The sequence below is a fragment of the Kryptolebias marmoratus genome, linkage group LG20 (genome assembly GCF_001649575.2).
Source record: "Kryptolebias marmoratus isolate JLee-2015 linkage group LG20, ASM164957v2, whole genome shotgun sequence".
Lineage (NCBI taxonomy): Eukaryota > Metazoa > Chordata > Actinopteri > Cyprinodontiformes > Rivulidae > Kryptolebias > Kryptolebias marmoratus.
The window spans coordinates 18059820-18078956 of NC_051449.1; the positions used below are offsets into that span (position 1 = coordinate 18059820).

A 19137-nucleotide genomic window follows, 5' to 3' on the forward strand; every position below is an offset into this window, starting at 1 on the left:
ATTTTTATACCTCTCCAGGCTCTGCAGACCCTCTTCAAACCATTCAGCCCTTTCAGAAGAGCTGTTTTTGTGCTGTGCCCCCCCACTAAAAAAAAAACAGATTGAGACGCCCAGCTCCAGTTAGATGGCAACCTTCATACCAAATGGTCTCCCCCATGAGTCCTTTTAACTTTTAGCCTTTCTGCATGTTTAGTCATCTGTTTGCTCCTCCTTTTCTTGGAAGTGAGCCCTGGGTCGTTCAGTGTCAATATAAAGAGCGCCGCTGCTGCTGCTGTTGCTGATAGAAGAGGAAGGTTTGATGTCAGACAGAGCAATGGCCCGACTCTCTCACTTTGTTCGCGTTCCTCTTCTGCTCATCTGCCTCCTTCATGCATCTGACAGCAGGCACGGTAAGTAGCCAGCACCCAGCTGTAAATGACAGCCGAACTAAAATCTGAGATTAACTGGGGTTTTGCTGCCTTCCTTGTTTAGTCCAGCGTGCCGTGGGCGACCTGGTCAGTAAAACAGGAGACCCAGAGGTGGACGACATCCTTTCAAAGATCCCGGTGAGTCTTCAAGAGCGCAACAATGGAATGACATAAAAAGTGCTCAAGTGTGAAAAATGACTTTTTTAATGTTATTTATCTTAGATACCCATACTGAATGCAACCAGTCTGGACAATGTCAGCATAATGGTATGTGATAAACTCTTTTCACAGTAAAGCAGTCGTGTCTAAACTTTTTTCAAGTTGCAAACACTCACAGGGCTGCAGGAAGTTGAATTTATACATAAATGTCTTCGTGAAGAGACAAAGCATGCAAATTCTGGTGGAAAGAGAATTCAAAATTGTAGATTTGAAATGTAAAAAGCCACGCAAATATTAACTGTTTTTTTTTTTAAAGAAAAGCGTTCAATTCCTTTGATTTGTTGGGTCTATTGTTTCCTTGTGCTTGGAAAGTACAGTTTAGTCTATTCTCAAAAATAAAACCAAGGTATGAGTTACTTTTTTTAACCTGTTGTTGTATGGCCTGGCTGTAGACCCTTGAAGTGAAAATTTTGTTGGCCCACCTGAGAGAATTCTTAAAAGAATCTGGACCCACAGGACGTGGTCGAAGGCACCCTTTTGCAGTTGTTAAAACTGTTTCATAGAAGGTCTAAAGCAGTGGTCTCCAATCCTGGTCCTTGAGGGCCACCATCCTGCATGTTTTACTTGTTTCTCTGCTCCAACACACCTGATTTGAATCAATGGGTGATTAACAGGCTTCTGCAGAACATGAAGAGGTGATTTAACCACTGAATCAGATGTGTTGGAGCAGAGAAACAAGGAAAACATGCAAGATAGTGGCCCTCAAGGATCAGGATTGGACACTCCTGGTCTAAAGGGACTCTAGTAAAGTTGATCGAACTGTAATTAAATTATGCCCGGTTCTATATTCCATTAACAAAGTCCAGTTTCCCTCTGTTGATGTTGAAATCAACAGCAGTGTTGTTCTTTGAAAACACTTGCTATATTTAGTCACATTTTATGATAGTTACCATAACATTTATATATGGTGTCCAGCTGCTTCAGCCTCTTAAGCCCGTGGGCCAAAATGACACCATGCTTAAACTGCAGTCACTCGGGCCGCACAAAATCACTGTGATGGCCACAAATGGCCCGCGGGACAAACTTTGGACACCCCTCTTTTAAAGTGTTTGTCTTGCGGTCTTTTATCAACTTAAAAAGACTCAAAATACTAGTTTAAATTCAACCTTTACGTTTCATTCTTTACAGAAATACAGCATCCGGCTTTGTTCTGGTAGGTGGTTCTTCATACTAAGGCACAGAACTGTTCATATATCAATAGGTCTGTTATTATTACAATCTGACAGATATCCGTCTTTCCTTTGGCAGGCATGAAAGAAGAGCTGACATCTCTGAATGTGCAGCTTCTGGAAACGACTCAGGATAAAGACCAGCTCGGTGTGGAAGCGTTCCTCAGGACATGTAATGACCGTCTGCCCTGCTGTGGTTGTCTAACGTGCCCGTTTGCTCACAGATGCCGAGGCCTTCAGGTTGAGACAGGAAATCCAGCAGCTCAGTCTGAATCTTAACACTTGCACCTCGGCCCTGCCGTCCGTCGCCGTCTGTAAGACCCTGACCTCTATTTTGCACGTTTGGATCTCATGGAGATGCTTGCCGTGAGCAAACCTCTGTGTGATTTCTTGACAGCATCTCAAACCCAGCTGCAGACAAAGATGAACAACCTGCTGGATGTGATTGACAGCGAAACGCTGCACAGTAGGGTTCTCTCAAACAAACTGAAAACTACTTTCATATTGCTTTATTTAATATAAATGTGTTGGGTTTTTTTTCAGTCCTGAAGATCATGACCCTCACCAGAGACATGAATACTTTACAGAATAAGATTAAAGCTGCTGCTTTAAATAAAACCTCTACGATGCTATCGAGTGAGTAGTTTTATTGGACTGCTGTTTGTCTTTCCTCCGTTGTTTGACATCTGGACCTGCTACACTTACAGTAACTTCCCATGAATGAAATACTTTTAAATGAATATTTCCATTTGTACGTTATTCTTAAAGAATGTGTCCCCCCCAAGCTCAAGAATTTTGTAGTTAAAAAAGGATTTCTCTTTTCTAAACTCACGCCGCACAGATCTGCAGAAAGAACTGGACGAAAAGACAAACGAACTGAGCGCTATAAAGCAGAAAATTGATAGAAACCCCGCGACCTTAACTCTCAGTGAGTGTCTTCCCCTTTTTTTTGTTTGTTTTTTTTTCCAAAGAACCTTGCAGGAGAACTTTGCAGAAGGAACTGTCTTTTGTGATTTATGCGTAGCCTGTCTGTAACGAGGGCTAAATGTAGTCTGTCTGTTCAGTTCTACAGATAATCTCCCTGCAGAACCAGATCTTGGATTTACGTCACACAGAGCTGACCAACGAAACCTCTCTTCAGCTCAGCACTAGGATTCTGGGTAAACTCTGCTGCCACTTTGATTTAGACTTACCTGAGTGATAAATTTAACTCACCTTACGTTGACAAATTCATGTAAAGTAAAATCTGTGTAGCCTTTCTACTTTAATCCGATCAGATCTTTTGCAGTGGGGTTCTGTGTGAAGGTGGTTATGATAAAACAATATTTTACCTGCTCTTTAAGTGCGATTCAACTTTCCGAAATGATATTAAGGAACACTGACTGGACAGGGACTTTTTATCTCAGTAATAATATGTTATGGTACGGCGAAACCAGCAGAGTAATGCTGTTTTCAGTATGTTAGTAGTTATGCGACATCAGACCGCGTGGTGTGTAATTAGGCAGCACGATGGATCAGTGGATAGCACTGTCGCCTCACAGCAAGAAGGTTCTGCGTTCAAGCCCTGGGTTGGACCTGGGTTCTCCTCGTGTTTGTGTGGGTTTTCTCCAGGCGCTCCGGTTTCCTCCCAAAGTCTAAAAACATGCATGTTAAGCTGCCTTCAGGCCCAGGCCTCCCTTAAAAAGAGATCTGTGATCTACATAGGACTTGCCTGGTTAAACAAAGGATTTAAAAAAAAAATGTTTTTAAAGCATCGCTGCATTCAAAACGCAAGAATACTGAGATGTTCCCTGTCCCCTATTTAGTCTGCTATATAGTAACCAACCATGATGTGGTGAATGAGTGATCTATGCCCCTTTTCCACCAGCTCTAAAGGTCCCGGCTCCACTCTACTGGGCTCGCTTTGCACACGTTTCCACCGGCATTTTTTCGAGGCTGGTCCCTGCTTTTTTGGTCCCTGCTTCGGAGTAGGGCCAGCCGGGCCGGCCCTGCTTCGTGGGCGGCGCAAGCTTAGCTCCTGTTCACTCATTGGTCGTGGGTGTGGCCAGATGCAAGCATAAAGAGCAAACGCAACGTTTATGCCGTCTGTCCCCCAGCTGAAGGCACTGTAACAGCTGTCCTACTCCCCACAACAATCGCGGCATCCAGAGCATTTCTTCCACTGCGCCTCTCTTCCTGAAGTCTCAGGAAAATCCCCATAAGTTTAAAAAACAGCAACAACACAGGGCCAACGTTGTTCATAGCGTTTCCATTGTTTCCACAAATGGCGCCAAGTTTCGGTACATTCAGTCACTATCTAGAGCAGGTAAGATTATAATGTTCGTAACCTTCCCACAGAGCCCCACTTCAAAATGTCTGAACTATCCCATTAAGGTCCTAACAATACACAACTCGATTCCTAATCCTCTCTCCGTTAATTCTCATCAGCTCTGCAAGAACAACTCGACGGGAAGGTCAGCGAGCTGCGAGTAGAACAGGACTCGCTCTCAGTGGGTCAGTCACCACCCAGCGTTTCTTTTACCGTCAGCTCTGTTAAAGGCGCGTTGTGACGCGTCTCCTCGATTCCCACTGTCTGTTGGTCTTTCAGTGCTGGAGCTGATTTCTGTGCGCAGTAAGGTTGCAGTGCTGGAGCAGAGGGTCAAGCTCGAGAGGGGGGAAATCAGGTCCAGAATAGCTGGTAAGTCCCAGACTTGGAGCGGGCCGCGAGGTCCCGGTCTGTCGCCCGTCACACGTTTCCCTCCTTTATTTCAGACGCCCAGAGGCAGTGGAGGCAGAAGGGGGAGCAACTGAAGAGAGCAATTCGGCTGCTGAGCGAGCAGGAGAACGACAAAAATCTCAGTAAGTGGGCACCTCGGCCTTTTTGGTTTTTCAAATTGAAACTCTCAGGAAGTGATCACTGGCTGTACGTCTGCAACTGATTCAAAATGGCCGCCGCAGTTGGCTGACATTAGCCAACGCAAAAATGGCTGCAATTCAGATGATTTTACAATAATTGAGCTAAAATGATCACACATAACGTCACTTTCAACAGAAGATGATCGTAGTTTAAAACAGCGGGTGATATGCATCCCTTCAAGGACTGCCAGAGCTTTAATTTCTTCACTTTACTTCAGTCTTTTGAATGGTTTGATGATCTCTTCTGTTTGTTTTCTTTTCAGCGAGAATAATTCTGAAGCTGCAGGGCGAGGTGGAGCTTTTAGAAAAGCTGATTTCAGATCTTAAAGAGAGACCGGAGTCCACGTTTACAGGTGAACCAACACACTCCTCTCTAAAGGTGCTCCTTGCAAAGTCACGAAATGGACAAAACTAAGATTCACAAAGTAACAAAATCTGTATATCTTTCTGATATTGATGGGTATTGTGTCCTTAAATTTCAAATTTGTGTACAGCTGCCAAATACCACGTGTTTGTTTACCTACTGAAATGGCTAAAGTGACTGGAAACAGGTGAAACGGTAATCTATTCGGCCAATTTGTTCACCTTCCACAGACTAAGGCCAACATAATGTAGGTTAATTATTTCACTTAAGCTTCAACATGGTCTTTTGGCAAATTCAACCCAGTGGTTTGTTTACATTGAGTGTGGACCCGACCATGCATCCATCCATCTTCTGCCACTTATCTGGGGTCGGGTCGCGGAGGCAACAGGTCCAGGAGGGAAACCCAGACCTCCCTCTCCTCAGTGACTCTCCAGCTCCTCCTGGGGGATCCCAAGGTGTTCCCAGCCTAGAGAGGGGACATAATCCCTCCAGGGAGTTCTGGATCTGCCCCAAGGTCTCTTACCAGTGGGACATGCTCAAAAACCTCCAAAGGGAGGCGTCCAGGAGACATCCTAATCAGCTGCCTGAACCACCTCAGCTGGCTCCTTTCGATGAGGAGCAGCAGCTCTACTCCGAGCTCCTCATCTTATCTTTAAGGCTGAGCCCGGCCGCCCTACGAATGAAGCTCATTTCAGCTGCTTGTGTCCAGGATCTCGTTTTTTCTGTCATGATCCAAACCTCATGACCACAGGTGAGGGTCGGAACGTAAATGGAGCAGTAAATCCAGAATTTTGCATTTCGACTCAACTCTTTCTGCACCACGACCGACCGAAGCACCGCTCTCATTACTGCGGACGAGGCCCCGATCCTTCGATCCACCTCCTGCTCCACCCTACCATCACTGAGAACAAGACTCCCAGATCCTTGAGCTCCTCCTTGTGAGGCATGTGGACCCGCATTTCAGTATATCTGTAAACTGCTGGAGGAAACTCTTTCAAACTGCACCATTTGATATAGTGCAGTGTTTGATTTCATACTATGCATCGAGCACCTTTACTGAGACTATGACGTCACAATCCGCAAGTCTTTGGCTGCTGAAAGTTATTAACATGCTAGGGTTATTTTTTGTTTCTTTGTTTAAGTAATAACAGAAGATCTGGAGGCACAGAAGAAGCGGGAGGCCTTTCTGCAGCTACAGCTGGAGGAAGCAGACTACGCCGTCGCACAGCTGAGTGAGTACGGGTCGGCGGGTGACCGATTTCATCCAAACGTCAGAACAACACGATGACATTTCGTCTTTTCCTTCGAGCAGTTCTGAAAATCATCAGCATAATGGAGGAGCTGAGAGAGCAGGCGCCGACGGGCCAACACCAGGGTGAGGGGCGTCTCTGCTAACTCTCTGGTCCACAGAAACAAATGGCTTCCCTGTCTAATATTTGTTCTTCCAACAGATGTTTTGGCTCTGCTCCAAACGTATAAGCGCGACTACGCCACAGCTCAAGCTGAACTGAAACGTGAGTTTTTGTCGGTAAGGTTTACTCTTTACTCATTTTTAGATGAAATCAGATCGATTCCCACTTGTTTTTTTTTCTTCTCCTAACTGCAGAGCTGAAGGAGAAACTGCGGCAAACACTCGACAAGTACTCTGGACTCGGGGAAAGACACACAGGTGAGCTGCTCCTCCGACTTCAGCTTGAAAACCCTCCCGTTCACGTAGCTTCTTTGAAAACATGCGCTTGGTTTTGAGCAGACCTGCAAAAAGAGTTGGACCAAAAGCTCTCCGGTCTGGGCAGAACTGAAGACTCCAAAGCGGCACTCAGTGAGTTATAGATGTTTGTTCACAGTAAAGAAAACCTCCCTGGAGTTTCCCCATCAGATTATTCAGGTGGTGGTATTTCCCTTTTATTCTGTTTGTGTCAGTCCTGAAAGTGATCAGCCTGCACGCCGAACTAAGGGCTTTGGAGGAGCAGATCTCCGCCTCAGTGGACGCAGAAGTGATTTCAAGTGAGTATCAGTCGGTCAGAGTTGAAGGAGTGATTTGCTCTCCTTAAAATTAAACGATAAACTAGAAGCGCGCCGAGAGCACGACCCTCCTCCAAGGCCCCAGGGTCACTGTCCGCTCGGAGTCCTTTAATCCTTTTGCAGGAATAACAAGCACAGATCCATTTACTGACAGTCAGCTGCTGCTTTACGTGTCGTAGGACAAATTGGCAAAAAAGCTGAAATTATCTCTTTTTGTTTTCACCAAAAAGGAGACTTTGAAATACTCGTGTTTATGTCACATTTATGGGGCTCCCGCCTCAGTTTGAAGCCTGTGATTAAGACCGAAGTGTTCAAAGAATATATTGATATATACCATAATTTGTTGTTTTTACCACTTGCTGCTGAAAAGCGGTGGATAATGGGGTTTTTTTTTCCCATGACTGGGTTTGTGTGTCTGTCTGTTAGCAAAATATCTCATGAACCACTGGATGAATTGTAATAAAACGCCCAGGAAGTAGTCATTGGATGTACATCTACAGCTGATTAACTTTTGGAGCCAATCATATTTAAGATGACCGCCCCAGCTAACCGTCCTTGTAAAACACAGAAATGGCTATGATTTTGTCAGTTTTACAGATATTTAGCTCAAATTTGCTGCAGCCGTAGCTTAAATTGACCCCCAACACATACATACTCTAAGTTTTACTCATTGCAAAAAATCTTACCTTAAAACTCCAGCATTAACTGTTGCTGTCAACCCTCTTTTGTCTGTTAGCAGAATATTTAATGAAACTCTGGACAGATTTTAATGAAACTGTCAAAAAGAAATCATTGGATATGCCTCTCCAATTAATTAATTTTTGGAGTCACTCCAATTCAAGATGGCCGCCACAGCTAATCAACATCAGCCCTCACAGAAAATGCTGTAACTCAGTCAATTTTGCAGATACTAAGCTAAAATTTGACATGGTAGTAGCTGAGAGTCATTCACAACACATAACCAGAGCGTGACATTGTGTGACATTGCATGAGATCAAAAATAACATTTTTTTTAAAAACAGCTACAACTCTGTCATTTCTCAACATAAATGGATCTCACTCTAAATCTCTGGCATGGAAGGCGGCGGGCGATATGCATTTCTTCAAGGACCGCTGGACCTTTTTTTTTGTTTTCGAATGCAGCAGAAAATAAAACCCTGATCACCATCTGAAAATTCTGTGTGAACAGACAGAAAATGTTTGTATTTAAGCATAAAATATGACCCCAAAAAGCGACTGAAAAATCACTAAATTTGATTTTTGGAAAAGTGTGGAATTTTTCAAATGGAAACTGTGTCGAAACCATTTCCAGCAGAGTTCAAACTTTTATTTTTTAACCCTTCTCTCCTCAGATCTAAGAGCACAACTGCAGGAGAAACAAGGGGAGCTGAACTCCAAAACTGCAGACGTGCAGGGACTGGTTAAAAACCCACAGTTAAGTGAGTTGGGATTGTTTGGCTCATCATTTCAGTCCAAATCAACTGAATGGGTGTAAATTTATCATCAGTCGAGCAATCATGATGTGCTATGAAAAAATCCCAGACTGGGTTTTTAATATGAATGTATGAACTGTTTTCCAGCACGATTTAAAGATATCAATAAAAATAGAAAATCAATTAAAGTTAATATTTTTTTTATTGCATTGCCTTTTTTGAATGTTTACTTGGAACAAGAAAGTACACACATCTCTGTAGTAAGGAAGACTTTAAACCTCTAACAACAATTTATCAGCTTGTTCTCAAGCAAACTGATGTGTAACAATACGCACAATCAGCAGCCACTTTGTTAGTTATATATAGAGTTATATATGTGCTGAATAAAAAGACGGTAGTCTCATGTTTCCTACGTGTTTGTTCCAGTTTTACAAATCGTCAAGCTGCAGAACGACATCTGGGAACTGCAGATCAAGTCTTCCCACAGCTCGGCCGACAACAGAACAGGTATTTAAAGCTGCCCATGAAGAACGGACCAGTTCAGCTCAGTTCCTGGAAGAATCACATCCCAAATGAAATACAGCTGCTTGCAAATGTATTCACCCCTCCTTGATAATTCTTCTGTTTTGTTGACTCAAAACCTGAATTTTTTAGCTTGATTATAAGTAATAATTCTACGGAGGTAATACTTTATGGAGCCACCTTTTGCATCACTCCAGCAGAAAGTCTCTCCTGATATGTCTCCAGGATTTTGGTCCATCTAACCTGGACTTTTTGTCCGTTCTTCCTGACCAAACTGCTGCAGCTCCTTCAGGTTAGATGGATGCTGCTTGTGTCCAGCAATCATTAAATCAAACCTGAGATTCTCAGCTGGACAGAAGTCTGGACCATTCCCAGGACATTTGTCCCTTTCTCCTTGACTTTAGATTATTTGTTTCAAACAGGTTTCCCTCAGGAATTTCTCTAGATTGTGTATTTAGTGTAACTTTTCTTCGGTTTCCCGGTCCCTGCTTATGTAAAACATTCCAGCAGTATGTTGCTGCCACCACCGTGCTTCACTGAAGGGATGGTGCTCCTGATCTCATCTGACCACAGCACTGTCTTCCATAGGTTTGGAGGAGAAATTCCCGACAGGTCAGCTATTTTTTTCTGCTTTTTTTCTGTCCACTCCTCCATGAAGCCCAGCTCTGTGCAGCTCATAGTGCTCTTACGGACAGATCCGCTGTAGCTCCATCGGGGTTGTCTTTAACATCCTTACCTGCTCCGTGACTTTTGGTGACTTTGGACCCTTTTTTTAACTTTGCTGTGGTCATCGTTCCATTTCCTAATAATGGATTTAATGCAGCATCAAAAGATGTTCAGGTTTCTGGGTTGTTTTTTTTTCGAACCCAACCCTGATCTGTACTTCTCCACATCTTTGTTTCTGACCTGTGTGGAGAGCTCCTTGGTCTTTTCTTTGCTCGGTGGTTAGAAGTGTTGTACAGGTTGATCCGGGGAGCTGTCAGAACTGAGATCATCTGACACTTAGATCGCTCACAGGTGGATCCTATTTAACGAATTATGTGGCTTCCGAAGGTAATGGTTGGGGCTTCAAAGAGGTAAAAACATTATATAATCAAATTAAAAATACATTTAAACTCCTAGATGTGAGGCAACAAAATGGAAAGAATACCAAGAGGATTGAATACTTGTGCAACCCACTGTACATGTACTCTGTTTTATAACGAATCTCTTTTTTTTTCCCCAGAACTGCAGAAGACAATAAACGATCTGATCAATGAAATAAGTGACCAAGGTCAAGACAACACGAAGCAGAGTGAGTGTGAAAGAACCACAATTTAACCACAAAACTAAACAAAAAAATAACAACAGTTACGTTTCTGTAACAAGACCCGAAGACTTGATTCACCTCGCAGTCAAACGGGTTGTTCCCTGTTGGGTTTCAGTGCTGAAAATCGTGACGCTATGGAGCCAGGTGGAGCATCTGCAGGCACTGCTGTCGAACGAGATGTTAGACCCCGCAGCGGTCACACGTAAGCATCCCGAATCCCACTGATGGCTCTCAGACGGAACAAATTACTGAAAAAAATGAAGTCTGAAAGATGGAAACTTGGTCCAGTTAGTTAGTGGGCGTAGTAAGCTCAGAAATGGAGAAACACACTCACACAAAGGTTTAGGTTTATATTTTGATACTCCTGTGATTCACGACCTCCTCCTCCATTGTCATCAGAGCTGACCGCCGAGCTCACAGCCAGGGACAGGGAGCTCAGTCAGCACATCAGCGAGCTGACTAAAAAGAACCAGGCAAATGCTCATCTGTGTAAGTAAAACGAACAAACAAAAAAAATTCAATTAGAGTTAATCAACTTGTGCGTTTATTTTTGTTTTTTGGGGGGATCAGCATTTTTGCTTTGCTTTGTCAGTTTTGACCATCACTGAGCTCCAGAGCAAACTCAGAAAACTGAGAAAAGAACAGCAGACAAAGGATGAAACAACATCTGCTGCAATATTTAGTGAGTAGCTGCATCACGCTGAGGCTGAGGGGTTTCTTTTTCATCCTCCAGATTGTTTCGTGCTATTATTCCACCCGCCTTCCTCTTATATCGTTCTGAAAACAACAGTAATCCTGTTTCTTTGTTGATTTGCATCCTTCTTACCTTGTTCTAGAGCTGAGAGAAGAACTGCGGATTAAAGCGGAGGAGAACCAACATTATCAGACTGTGATCAAAGGTAACTTCAGTCACAACGTGTCAGGGTTAGGGGTTCAGTTTAATCTGTATGTGTAACAGGGGTTTTGTGTGTGTGTGTGTTGTAGCTCTGCAGAGCAGTTCGAACCAGACAGAGGGACGGTGTTCTGAGAATGAACAGAAGGTTAAAGGTGACCTGATGCGTGCCGACATGCTTCAGACGGCGAGCGTTGCATTTTGACTTGTCATTGATGTATTTTTTTGTAGACCTGGAGAACAACTTGGAATCCAGGATCGACGAGCTGAAGTCCAAGTCCGACACCATGACTTCCCTCAGTGAGTGGTGGAGCTTTGGTTTATGTTATGTGTGATGTTGGTTGTTTTTTTTAGCGATTCGTGTCTCGCCTGTTTTGGATTGCTCTTTGAACTACCTCGGTTGAGAGGAATCGAGTTGAATTCCAACAGGATTGATGAACGAATTGTTCATCTGAATTCAGCCAAGATCAAAGTCTTGCTGCCGTCTTCAAACAACTCCAGCCTTCAAAAATCACAGCAGTCCATCTGCACGTTAATTTCACATTATACAGCTAGAAATATTATGACGTTTTTGCCGCAGTCGCCGCTAGTTGCCGCCGCTGTTTGCACTTTCAGACAACAACAGAATTCCTTGTAAATGACCATTTGATTCAAAGCTGATGGCAGTTTAAGGAGCAAGAGCTGTTTTAAGGTGGCAGCAATCCAGTTCGGTCTTAGCTGTGTTTAGACCAGCCGTTGGCTCGTCAGTCCTATCAGAGTTAAACCGTGTCTTTAAAGTGAGGTCATTCTAAGAGCTATCCACAACAGGTAAAATTTTATTTGTTCCTGACTTTTCCACAGAGCCCCACTTAAACATGTCCCCTGAAGGATGAGGAAAAACTCCCTAAACTCCTGTTTGTTTGCTCCTTTTACAGCTCTTCAGATCTCCACGCTAACCGTGCAGCTGGAAGAACTGAACAGGCAGCTGGCAAACTCTGTGTCCAAATCCAAGGTGGAAGGTGAGAACGTCCTCGGCGGTCAATCCAAGCCCCATTGTCGCTGCTTTAGGGACGGAAAATACACCGGTTTTTACACCAGCAGAAATGTGCAAACGAGCTGACCGATGTTATGTGCTTTAAAGAGCTTCAAAGAGCCGTGGACGAAAAGAAAGCGGAACTGGACAGGAAGACGAAAGAGCTGAAAGAGCGAAGCGCCCAGGCTCAAAGATGTGAGTTTGGCTTCGTCAGCAGCGCACTGAAACCATCCAGTCCACTGAGGTTTGTGCCTAACAAAGCCGTAAAGCGCACTAAGAGTGGTTTTAACTCTTTCAGTTCTGCAGATTATTGCTATACAAGTTGAGATCGAGAAACAGGCAAATACGGCAACTAATGACACAGATTATGCCAGGATTAGAGGTGAGTGGCAAACGTATCTTTACCGCACGCTGCATTAACTCACTTACGCTGTTTACAATCCAGACTGAACAAAGAGAAACAGATAGTGCTTTGTGTTTTGACCTGCAGGGCTCCAAGATCACCTGAGTAGCCTGATTGATGGAATTAATGACAAAGACAATGAAAGCACAAAACTGAGTAGGTCTTTTTAAACATATTTACACACATACATACATACATAGAGGGAGAGAGTTATCACTTTTGTATTTATTTATCCTTTTGTTTTTGTTCAGCGTTTCAGATTTTGGCTCGTCAAGATGAAATAGCCCAACTTAAAAAGCAGAAAGAACGTCAACTGGAGGCACAAGCCGAGAGAATTAATGGTGGGCTGTGGTGGGATACTAGCTTGAACAAATGAAATACTTTCATACACATTTTGAAAACACAAACATCTTTTTTCTTTCTTTCTTTGAAGACCTGGAAAGTGAACTGGAGCACATCAGAAATCAGATAAGAGTAAAAACCCTCGTGATCGATTCGAGTGGTATGAGGATCACTAATCTGTGTAAGTATTCTGCTCTTGTTTTATTGATTCAAAATCCCCGAATTCCCACAGACGCGACAGAAACAAGTAGTTTGGAATTGTCGATTTGTCCGTAGCGGCTCAGATTATGGAGCTCCACAGGAAAATCCAACCACTGGAGGAGGAATTATCAGACCTCAAGGAGACACATGCCGAGAACCTCGCGGGTAAATGAGAAAATAACAAATATACAACATCAACATGATATGAACTCATCCATTTTGACGATTCCGATTTAATAACTACGCACGGCACTGGTCTTTGAACCACCTTCAGAGCTTCAAGAGAGACTCGACATGACAAAGAATCAGCTGCAAGACAATGAAATTCTGCTCAAGCAGTCGGATGCAAAGAATTTTCAACTGAGTATGAGCCAGTTTTCCACTCGCGCGTCACAGCCTGTTGTCGTTTGGCGTGAAGTGACATTCCAGCTGCTTTTCTGTGCCTTCCAGTAATGGAGATCGCCGAACTGAGGGCTCAGCTGAAAAGTGCTCAGAAACAGGAGTCCAAGGCTGCCAGAAAGAGTATCGCAGGTGGGTCGTCTTGTTGTGTGCAGTTATCCAACAACCTGAAGGAAGTTAATGATGGTTTTTTTTTTTGTTTTTTTTTAATGGAGTTTAGGCTCCTGATTGTTTTTACTTTGTGTTTTTTTTTCAGACCTGGAAAAACAAGTGAAAACCCAAGAGAGAGAGAACAAGAAACTTGTGAGCACCAATGCAGGTACAGGCTGAAACGTGTCAATTATCAGTGAGGATAATCCTTTAAAAAGGTTATAAAAATGGTCATGTTTAGCCTATTTCTCAGGGATTTACAGTACAGAGAGTAACTGTCTGAGCAGATGTTTGATCTGTAGCTTCAACCATATTAACACTAATTAATCCATTGAGCTAATGTACATAGAGAACACACTCTGTGGAAGACTACTGCCAGTACTGTAAAGGCAGACGAAACATACTGAGAATCAAAGAGTTTAGGTCCTAAAACTATGTTACAAGTACCATTGGTGGCACTCGGGGATTCTTTCAGTGGTAATTTAGTTTAAAAAGCAGAGGAAGCCAAAAAGCTGAGTGGTTCAGTTCAGTCTAAACGAAAACTAGTTGAACCAAAAATGCAAAGGGCAATATTTCAGGAAGCTGGCGAGAGCGGGACCCCATGTGGTCTTTTTAAATTCGGACATGTTGTACATTCAGAGATGCTGTTTCTGGATATTATCTTTTTTTTTTTTTTGGACCATTCTCTGTAAACCCTACAAATGGTTGTTTGTTTAAAAAAAAAATCCCAGTAGATCAGTAGTGTCTGAAATGCTCAGACCAGCCAAATTCAAAGTCACTTAAATCCCCTTTCTTCCCCGTTCTGCTGCCCAGTTTTTGTTTTTGTTTTTTTGTTTGCCTAAATGCATCGAGTCGCTGCCACGTGATTGGCTGATTGGCCATCTGCGTTAATGAGCGTTGGAACAGGCATGCCTAATAAAGTGGGCGGTGGGGTGTACGTTACGAGACTTACCTGGCACGTCTTGAGCCACTCAGAAAGGCAAAACGGGACGACAGCAGCCTCAGCGACCGGCTCTAATTAGGCTGCAACTCATTTCCCGCCTTCAATTTCCAAAATCGAGCACACAGATGCCATTTGCACAAAAAAACCTCTTTTCTTTCTCGTGTGAGCCGGCGTTTTAACATTCGACCCTTCTCCTTCCGTCAGACTTAAAACAACAAGTGGAGGAGCTGAATTTGTGCTGCACCACGAACACTCAGTGCGAAGGTGAGAGCTTCAGAATCGCCTGGTTATTGCTGTCTTTAAGAGCCACGGTCATTCGACGTAGCTTTTTTTTTTCTTCTTCTCTAACAGGCATACAGAGGGAGCTGCAGCAGAGCCAGGAGCTGGCAGACAATCTCTATCAGCTGCTGCAGGCGAAGGAGGCCGCCTTGAAAGAACTGCAGGCCGACTTTGACGAGCAGGCTCGAGAGAAAGCCAAACTGCAGGAGGACCACGACAGTATGTTTAACCCCCACGAGCGTGCTCAGACAAACAATATGACGTTTGACAACAAACACAAGTTCACTTGTTTAGAGAATCTTTTCCTTGACAGACGTCTCTCCATAAATATGCTTCGCCTTTTCTTCCCTCAGGTGCTCTCCGGAAACTAAATGAAGTGGAAGACATTACTATCCAGACCAGTGAGTAACACACACACTAAGCAAGTCAAATCTTAACCAGGAGCCTTTCCAACCTGGAAACATGACACGATTTTTAATCGGAGGTCTGACACATTTTTCTCTTTTCCTAAAAAGAACTTGTATAGAACCACAAAATCAACTTGGAAAAAACAGATGAAATGATTTATTAACCATCCTCTTGTGATAAGTCCTTGTTAACTAGAACAACCACCTTAATATATCTGATATAAATACAGGATAATACTTTTATCTTCACCTAAAGCTACAACAAATGTTTTTATTAATGTCTGGCTTTATGACCAGTACAATTTTAGATCCTCTGGTTGGGTTTTCTTTATTGTAGAGTTTAGATATGACTGAACCAATGTTGTGATTGTTTGTTGGAGAACGTCAACAAGCGTAGGGAACATTCCTGCTGTCTGCAGTCACAGACATGACTCTTTGTCAAACTGAAACTAATTTTTTTTTTTTTAAAAGCCTATTTAAACACACTGCAGCAACCTGTATGAATCAACAAAAATAAAAATAAATTTTAGACCAAAATCAAGCATATTAAGTTCATTGGTAACTCCAAATTGTCCCGCAGTGTGAGTGAGAGCGGGAATGATTCTCGTTCGTCTCGATGTGTCCCTGCGATGGACTTGCGACTTGTCCAGGGCGTCCCCCGTCTCTTCCACAGTGACTGCTGGAGGTAGACACCAGCTACCCCGCGACCCAGAAAGGAGAAGCAGGCAATAGAAGATGGAAGGATGTCTAGATGTTATTTCAGTTCTTACCGTATTTGTAGAAAATAAGTAAAATAAGTCAGAGAGTATTAAGTCGCACCTTAATGTTTAAAAATAGGGAACGATGCTTCTGGTTGTGAATGTCTTCAAATATCCACAACCTTGATTTGCTTAGACCGCTGTGTGTTTCTAGAATGCCATATTTTCAGTGCCTTAAAATCAAGCATTTTATTTAATAGAGGTGCATGTCTACTTCCTGCTTTTTCAGCGATTTGCCGTAAGTTTGTTGAAAATTGTTTATTTTCTGGTCAATTAGGGGAGCAGTCACACTGTATGTCAACAGTTAAACTGATCAATGTATTTCAAATTCATGCTCGTAAAAAACTAAGGCATATTTAGCTCATTCTGACTCTGAAATTGTGGGAATCTATTCACACAATATAATAATATGAGTTCACACAGTCAGCCCAACCTTCATGCATAAATGTAAACAATTTGGATGGGAATATCCCTGAACGATCCTTTTATGTTTATATCACTTCATGGTAAATCTGATGACTCTAATCTACACGTCTCTGCTCACAGCAAAGATAACCCTGGATCCAAACACTGCCCATCCGAGAATAGCTTTGTCTGCAGACGGAACCGAGGTGTCCACCACTGACCGCGCGTCGGAGGTCCAGGACAACCCCGGGAGGTTTGACGTCATTCTCGCCGTCCTGGGTTCGACGGGCTTCTCGAGAGGCAGGCACTACTGGGAGGTGTCCGTCGCTGAAATGAGCTGTTACCACATCGGGATGGCCAGCGAAGCCGCTCGAAGGAAGGGGTCGTTGTCGTTCAAGCCGACGACGGGTTTCTGGACCATAGTTCTGAACAGACAGGGAAACCTGAGAGCTCTGGATCAGAAATCCGTCGTCATTTCAGCTGAGATCCAGCCGCTCACAGTCGGCATCCTGCTGGACTACACGAAGGGGCAGATTTCCTTTTACAACGCCGGTGCCAGATCGCACATGTACACGTTTACAGGTCAGGCGTTTACAAACAAAATCTATCCTTTTGTTCATTACTGTGTCGAGGGCGCTGATAATCCACTTCCAATGGTTTTGGTCCCACCGGGATCAACTGACTGGATAAAATAAGTCTGTTCCATCCATCCATTTTCTTTACCTGCTTCTCCATTCCGGGTCGTGGGGAGCTGGTGCCTATCCCCAATAAGTCTGTTCGATTTGATCATATTTGTAAAAACGTGTGTCTGATTATTCCACAAACTAAATGAGTTTGTTTCATGCTACTTCTTTTTTATGATTACTGATTCAGAGCAATAAACAAATACGGCAACTCAGTGAGTTTATTGTCTTTTATTTTCAAACATGTCTTCCAGGTGTGTTAAATACTATTAAGAAAAAAAAAGTCAGTGGGATTTTTTTTTTTCTCGATGAGAGAGAAACGTTTCTGGAAAGCAAAACATAAAACAATAGTAAATGGTGTGGACTTTGGGGAAGATTCTGTATGAAAAGGAAATAAAAAAGCATCTTAAATGACAACTAGTGATTTGATCTAAGCTTACACAAACCCTTCAGTCTCTCCCTGCCGTGCCAGCTACACCCCTGTAGAAGTGGGCCACAAACACAGGGTCCTGCTCCTCCAGCATGTGCAGAAAATGATTCCTCTCCTCTTCTCCCCACGACTCGAACCACTGGGTCCACAGGCGAAGCTGGCACTCGAAGATGTTGGGGAGCTTGTCTTTAACCTGTCAGCACAACAGAGAAGGAAACGCAGCAGGTTGAGAGGCAAGCCGGGGTTCCGACCTACCAGAAGGGAAGGACGGGTGGTACCTGGAGAGAGCTGAGCGACTCCAGGAGGGTGCACACTTTGCCCGGCACAGCTTTCCCCAGCAGGTCGTGCAGGAAGCGCTCCTTCTGAGCTGAGGTCCAGTTCTGGAACCAGTTCAGGACGCACCGCTGCTCCTGCAGGGTCACGTAGGAGATGGGCTCGGGCTCCCCGAGCTGACCCGCGCAGGACAGGTTCTCGAGGCTGAGCGGGGTGGCCGTGCCACGGTGAGGAACCGACGGGAAGTTCAGCGGGTTCGGAGAAGAGAAACCAGCCCCGCCGCCACCGCCGCCGTCCTGGGTCACCAACCCCGCAGCTTGACTGCCGGGGCTGAAGGTGTTGCCCAGGATGTTTGCAGCTGTCAGTCCGGCGGGCTGCTGTTGCTGCTGCTGGCATGAGCCTTGGCTGACCTGACTGAACCACGACATCCCTGGAAACTTTGTTCCAGCCTCCAAAAGTTTGCTGCCGCCAGAGAATTATCTTGTTGTTTACAACGACAGCTAGCTTAAGCCAGACAGCCGCACGACTCCGACCTTAAACCCGTCCATACATACAACTACACTTGACAAACATATATGGCTACAAATACCAGTTTTCGACGAACTGGAACAATGTTGTGCGCATATTTAGAACGCAGCGCTACTTAGCGGCAGCCCTGCTAGTCTAGCTAACAAACATCAAACCGGAAGTGGACGCAGTCAATAAAACAAAAGAGTCAAGCTTGCGCCGACTTTACGCAAGGGTTGTTATTGAACCTAAAATAGATATTGAAACTATATTTTGAGTTCAACATATATACATATAAATATAGTTACGAGTTAAATATATTTCTTGCGTTAAGGACTTTAAATGTTTCCATAATTTTGAACTCGTCGATTATGACGTAGGCTAAAGGAAGGCTCTGCTGTTTAGCAAGCCGATTTATCATATATTAGTTGCACGACGTCTTTAAAGCAAACGTCCTTCTATGAACATTTCAGCTGTCCAGAAAGGTAAATTAAATAAAACCTCCAAATTAAAACAACGATTCCATAAATATAATGCAGTTTTAACTATAAAAAACTACTTAATAATGTTTGGAATCTTCAATTTACGCATGAAAAGCAAGTTTAGACATCAGTAATTAGAGTAATGACTGTCAACAATGTATTTAGTTAATAGAATTTGATGAGATGCTATTTTAACATCAAACAGGTGAAATGAAAATTACAACTAGTGTA

The 19137-nt window shown here is 43.6% G+C and overlaps 2 protein-coding genes across 3 annotated transcripts; one reads left to right on the plus strand and one right to left on the minus strand.

Annotated features, from left to right (window-relative positions):
• The first annotated feature begins 237 nt into the window (after nucleotides 1–237).
• si:ch211-14a17.10 (putative leucine-rich repeat-containing protein DDB_G0290503) lies at nucleotides 238–17429 on the plus strand. The gene is made up of 43 exons (XM_017420901.2): nucleotides 238–389; nucleotides 472–545; nucleotides 630–674; nucleotides 1755–1779; nucleotides 1875–1943; nucleotides 2020–2109; nucleotides 2193–2261; nucleotides 2339–2431; nucleotides 2637–2723; nucleotides 2860–2955; nucleotides 4223–4288; nucleotides 4383–4472; nucleotides 4547–4633; nucleotides 4954–5043; nucleotides 6197–6286; nucleotides 6367–6429; nucleotides 6506–6568; nucleotides 6661–6723; nucleotides 6805–6873; nucleotides 6975–7058; nucleotides 8429–8515; nucleotides 8936–9016; nucleotides 10257–10325; nucleotides 10456–10542; nucleotides 10740–10829; nucleotides 10933–11022; nucleotides 11177–11239; nucleotides 11325–11387; nucleotides 11464–11532; nucleotides 12147–12230; nucleotides 12353–12439; nucleotides 12543–12626; nucleotides 12735–12803; nucleotides 12899–12988; nucleotides 13081–13170; nucleotides 13266–13355; nucleotides 13465–13554; nucleotides 13641–13721; nucleotides 13846–13908; nucleotides 14887–14946; nucleotides 15034–15180; nucleotides 15315–15362; nucleotides 16673–17429. The coding sequence occupies exons 1-43, from the start codon at nucleotides 299–301 to the stop codon at nucleotides 17224–17226; spliced, it is 3840 nt and encodes a 1279-aa protein (XP_017276390.1). The 5' UTR covers nucleotides 238–298; the 3' UTR covers nucleotides 17227–17429.
• On the minus strand, nucleotides 17427–18771 carry lg20h14orf119 (linkage group 20 C14orf119 homolog). 2 transcript variants are annotated; one of them, XM_017420904.3, is made up of 3 exons: nucleotides 17923–18771; nucleotides 17661–17837; nucleotides 17427–17539 (listed from the first exon to the last, which is right to left on the minus strand). In XM_017420904.3, exons 1-2 carry the CDS (start codon nucleotides 18343–18345, stop codon nucleotides 17664–17666), a joined length of 597 nt encoding a protein of 198 aa, XP_017276393.1. In that variant the 5' UTR covers nucleotides 18346–18771; the 3' UTR covers nucleotides 17427–17539; nucleotides 17661–17663. The 2 variants fall into 2 exon arrangements, with proteins under 2 accessions (XP_017276393.1, XP_017276392.1); XM_017420903.3 differs by having other exon boundaries at nucleotides 17655–17837.
• Nucleotides 18772–19137: the final 366 nt, after the last annotated feature.

Excerpts from the sequence above, each read along its gene's own strand:
- si:ch211-14a17.10 (XM_017420901.2), top strand. The coding sequence starts at position 299 with ATGTCAGACAGAGCAATGGCCCGACTCTCTCACTTTGTTCGCGTTCCT. Across the intron at positions 390-471 it reads TGCATCTGACAGCAGGCACG|TCCAGCGTGCCGTGGGCGAC; the intron begins GTAAGTAGCCAG and ends TTCCTTGTTTAG. Across the intron at positions 5,044-6,196 it reads ACCGGAGTCCACGTTTACAG|TAATAACAGAAGATCTGGAG; the intron begins GTGAACCAACAC and ends TCTTTGTTTAAG.
- lg20h14orf119 (XM_017420904.3), bottom strand. The coding sequence starts at position 18,345 with ATGTCGTGGTTCAGTCAGGTCAGCCAAGGCTCATGCCAGCAGCAGCAA. Across the intron at positions 17,838-17,922 it reads AGTCGCTCAGCTCTCTCCAG|GTTAAAGACAAGCTCCCCAA; the intron begins GTACCACCCGTC and ends TTGTGCTGACAG.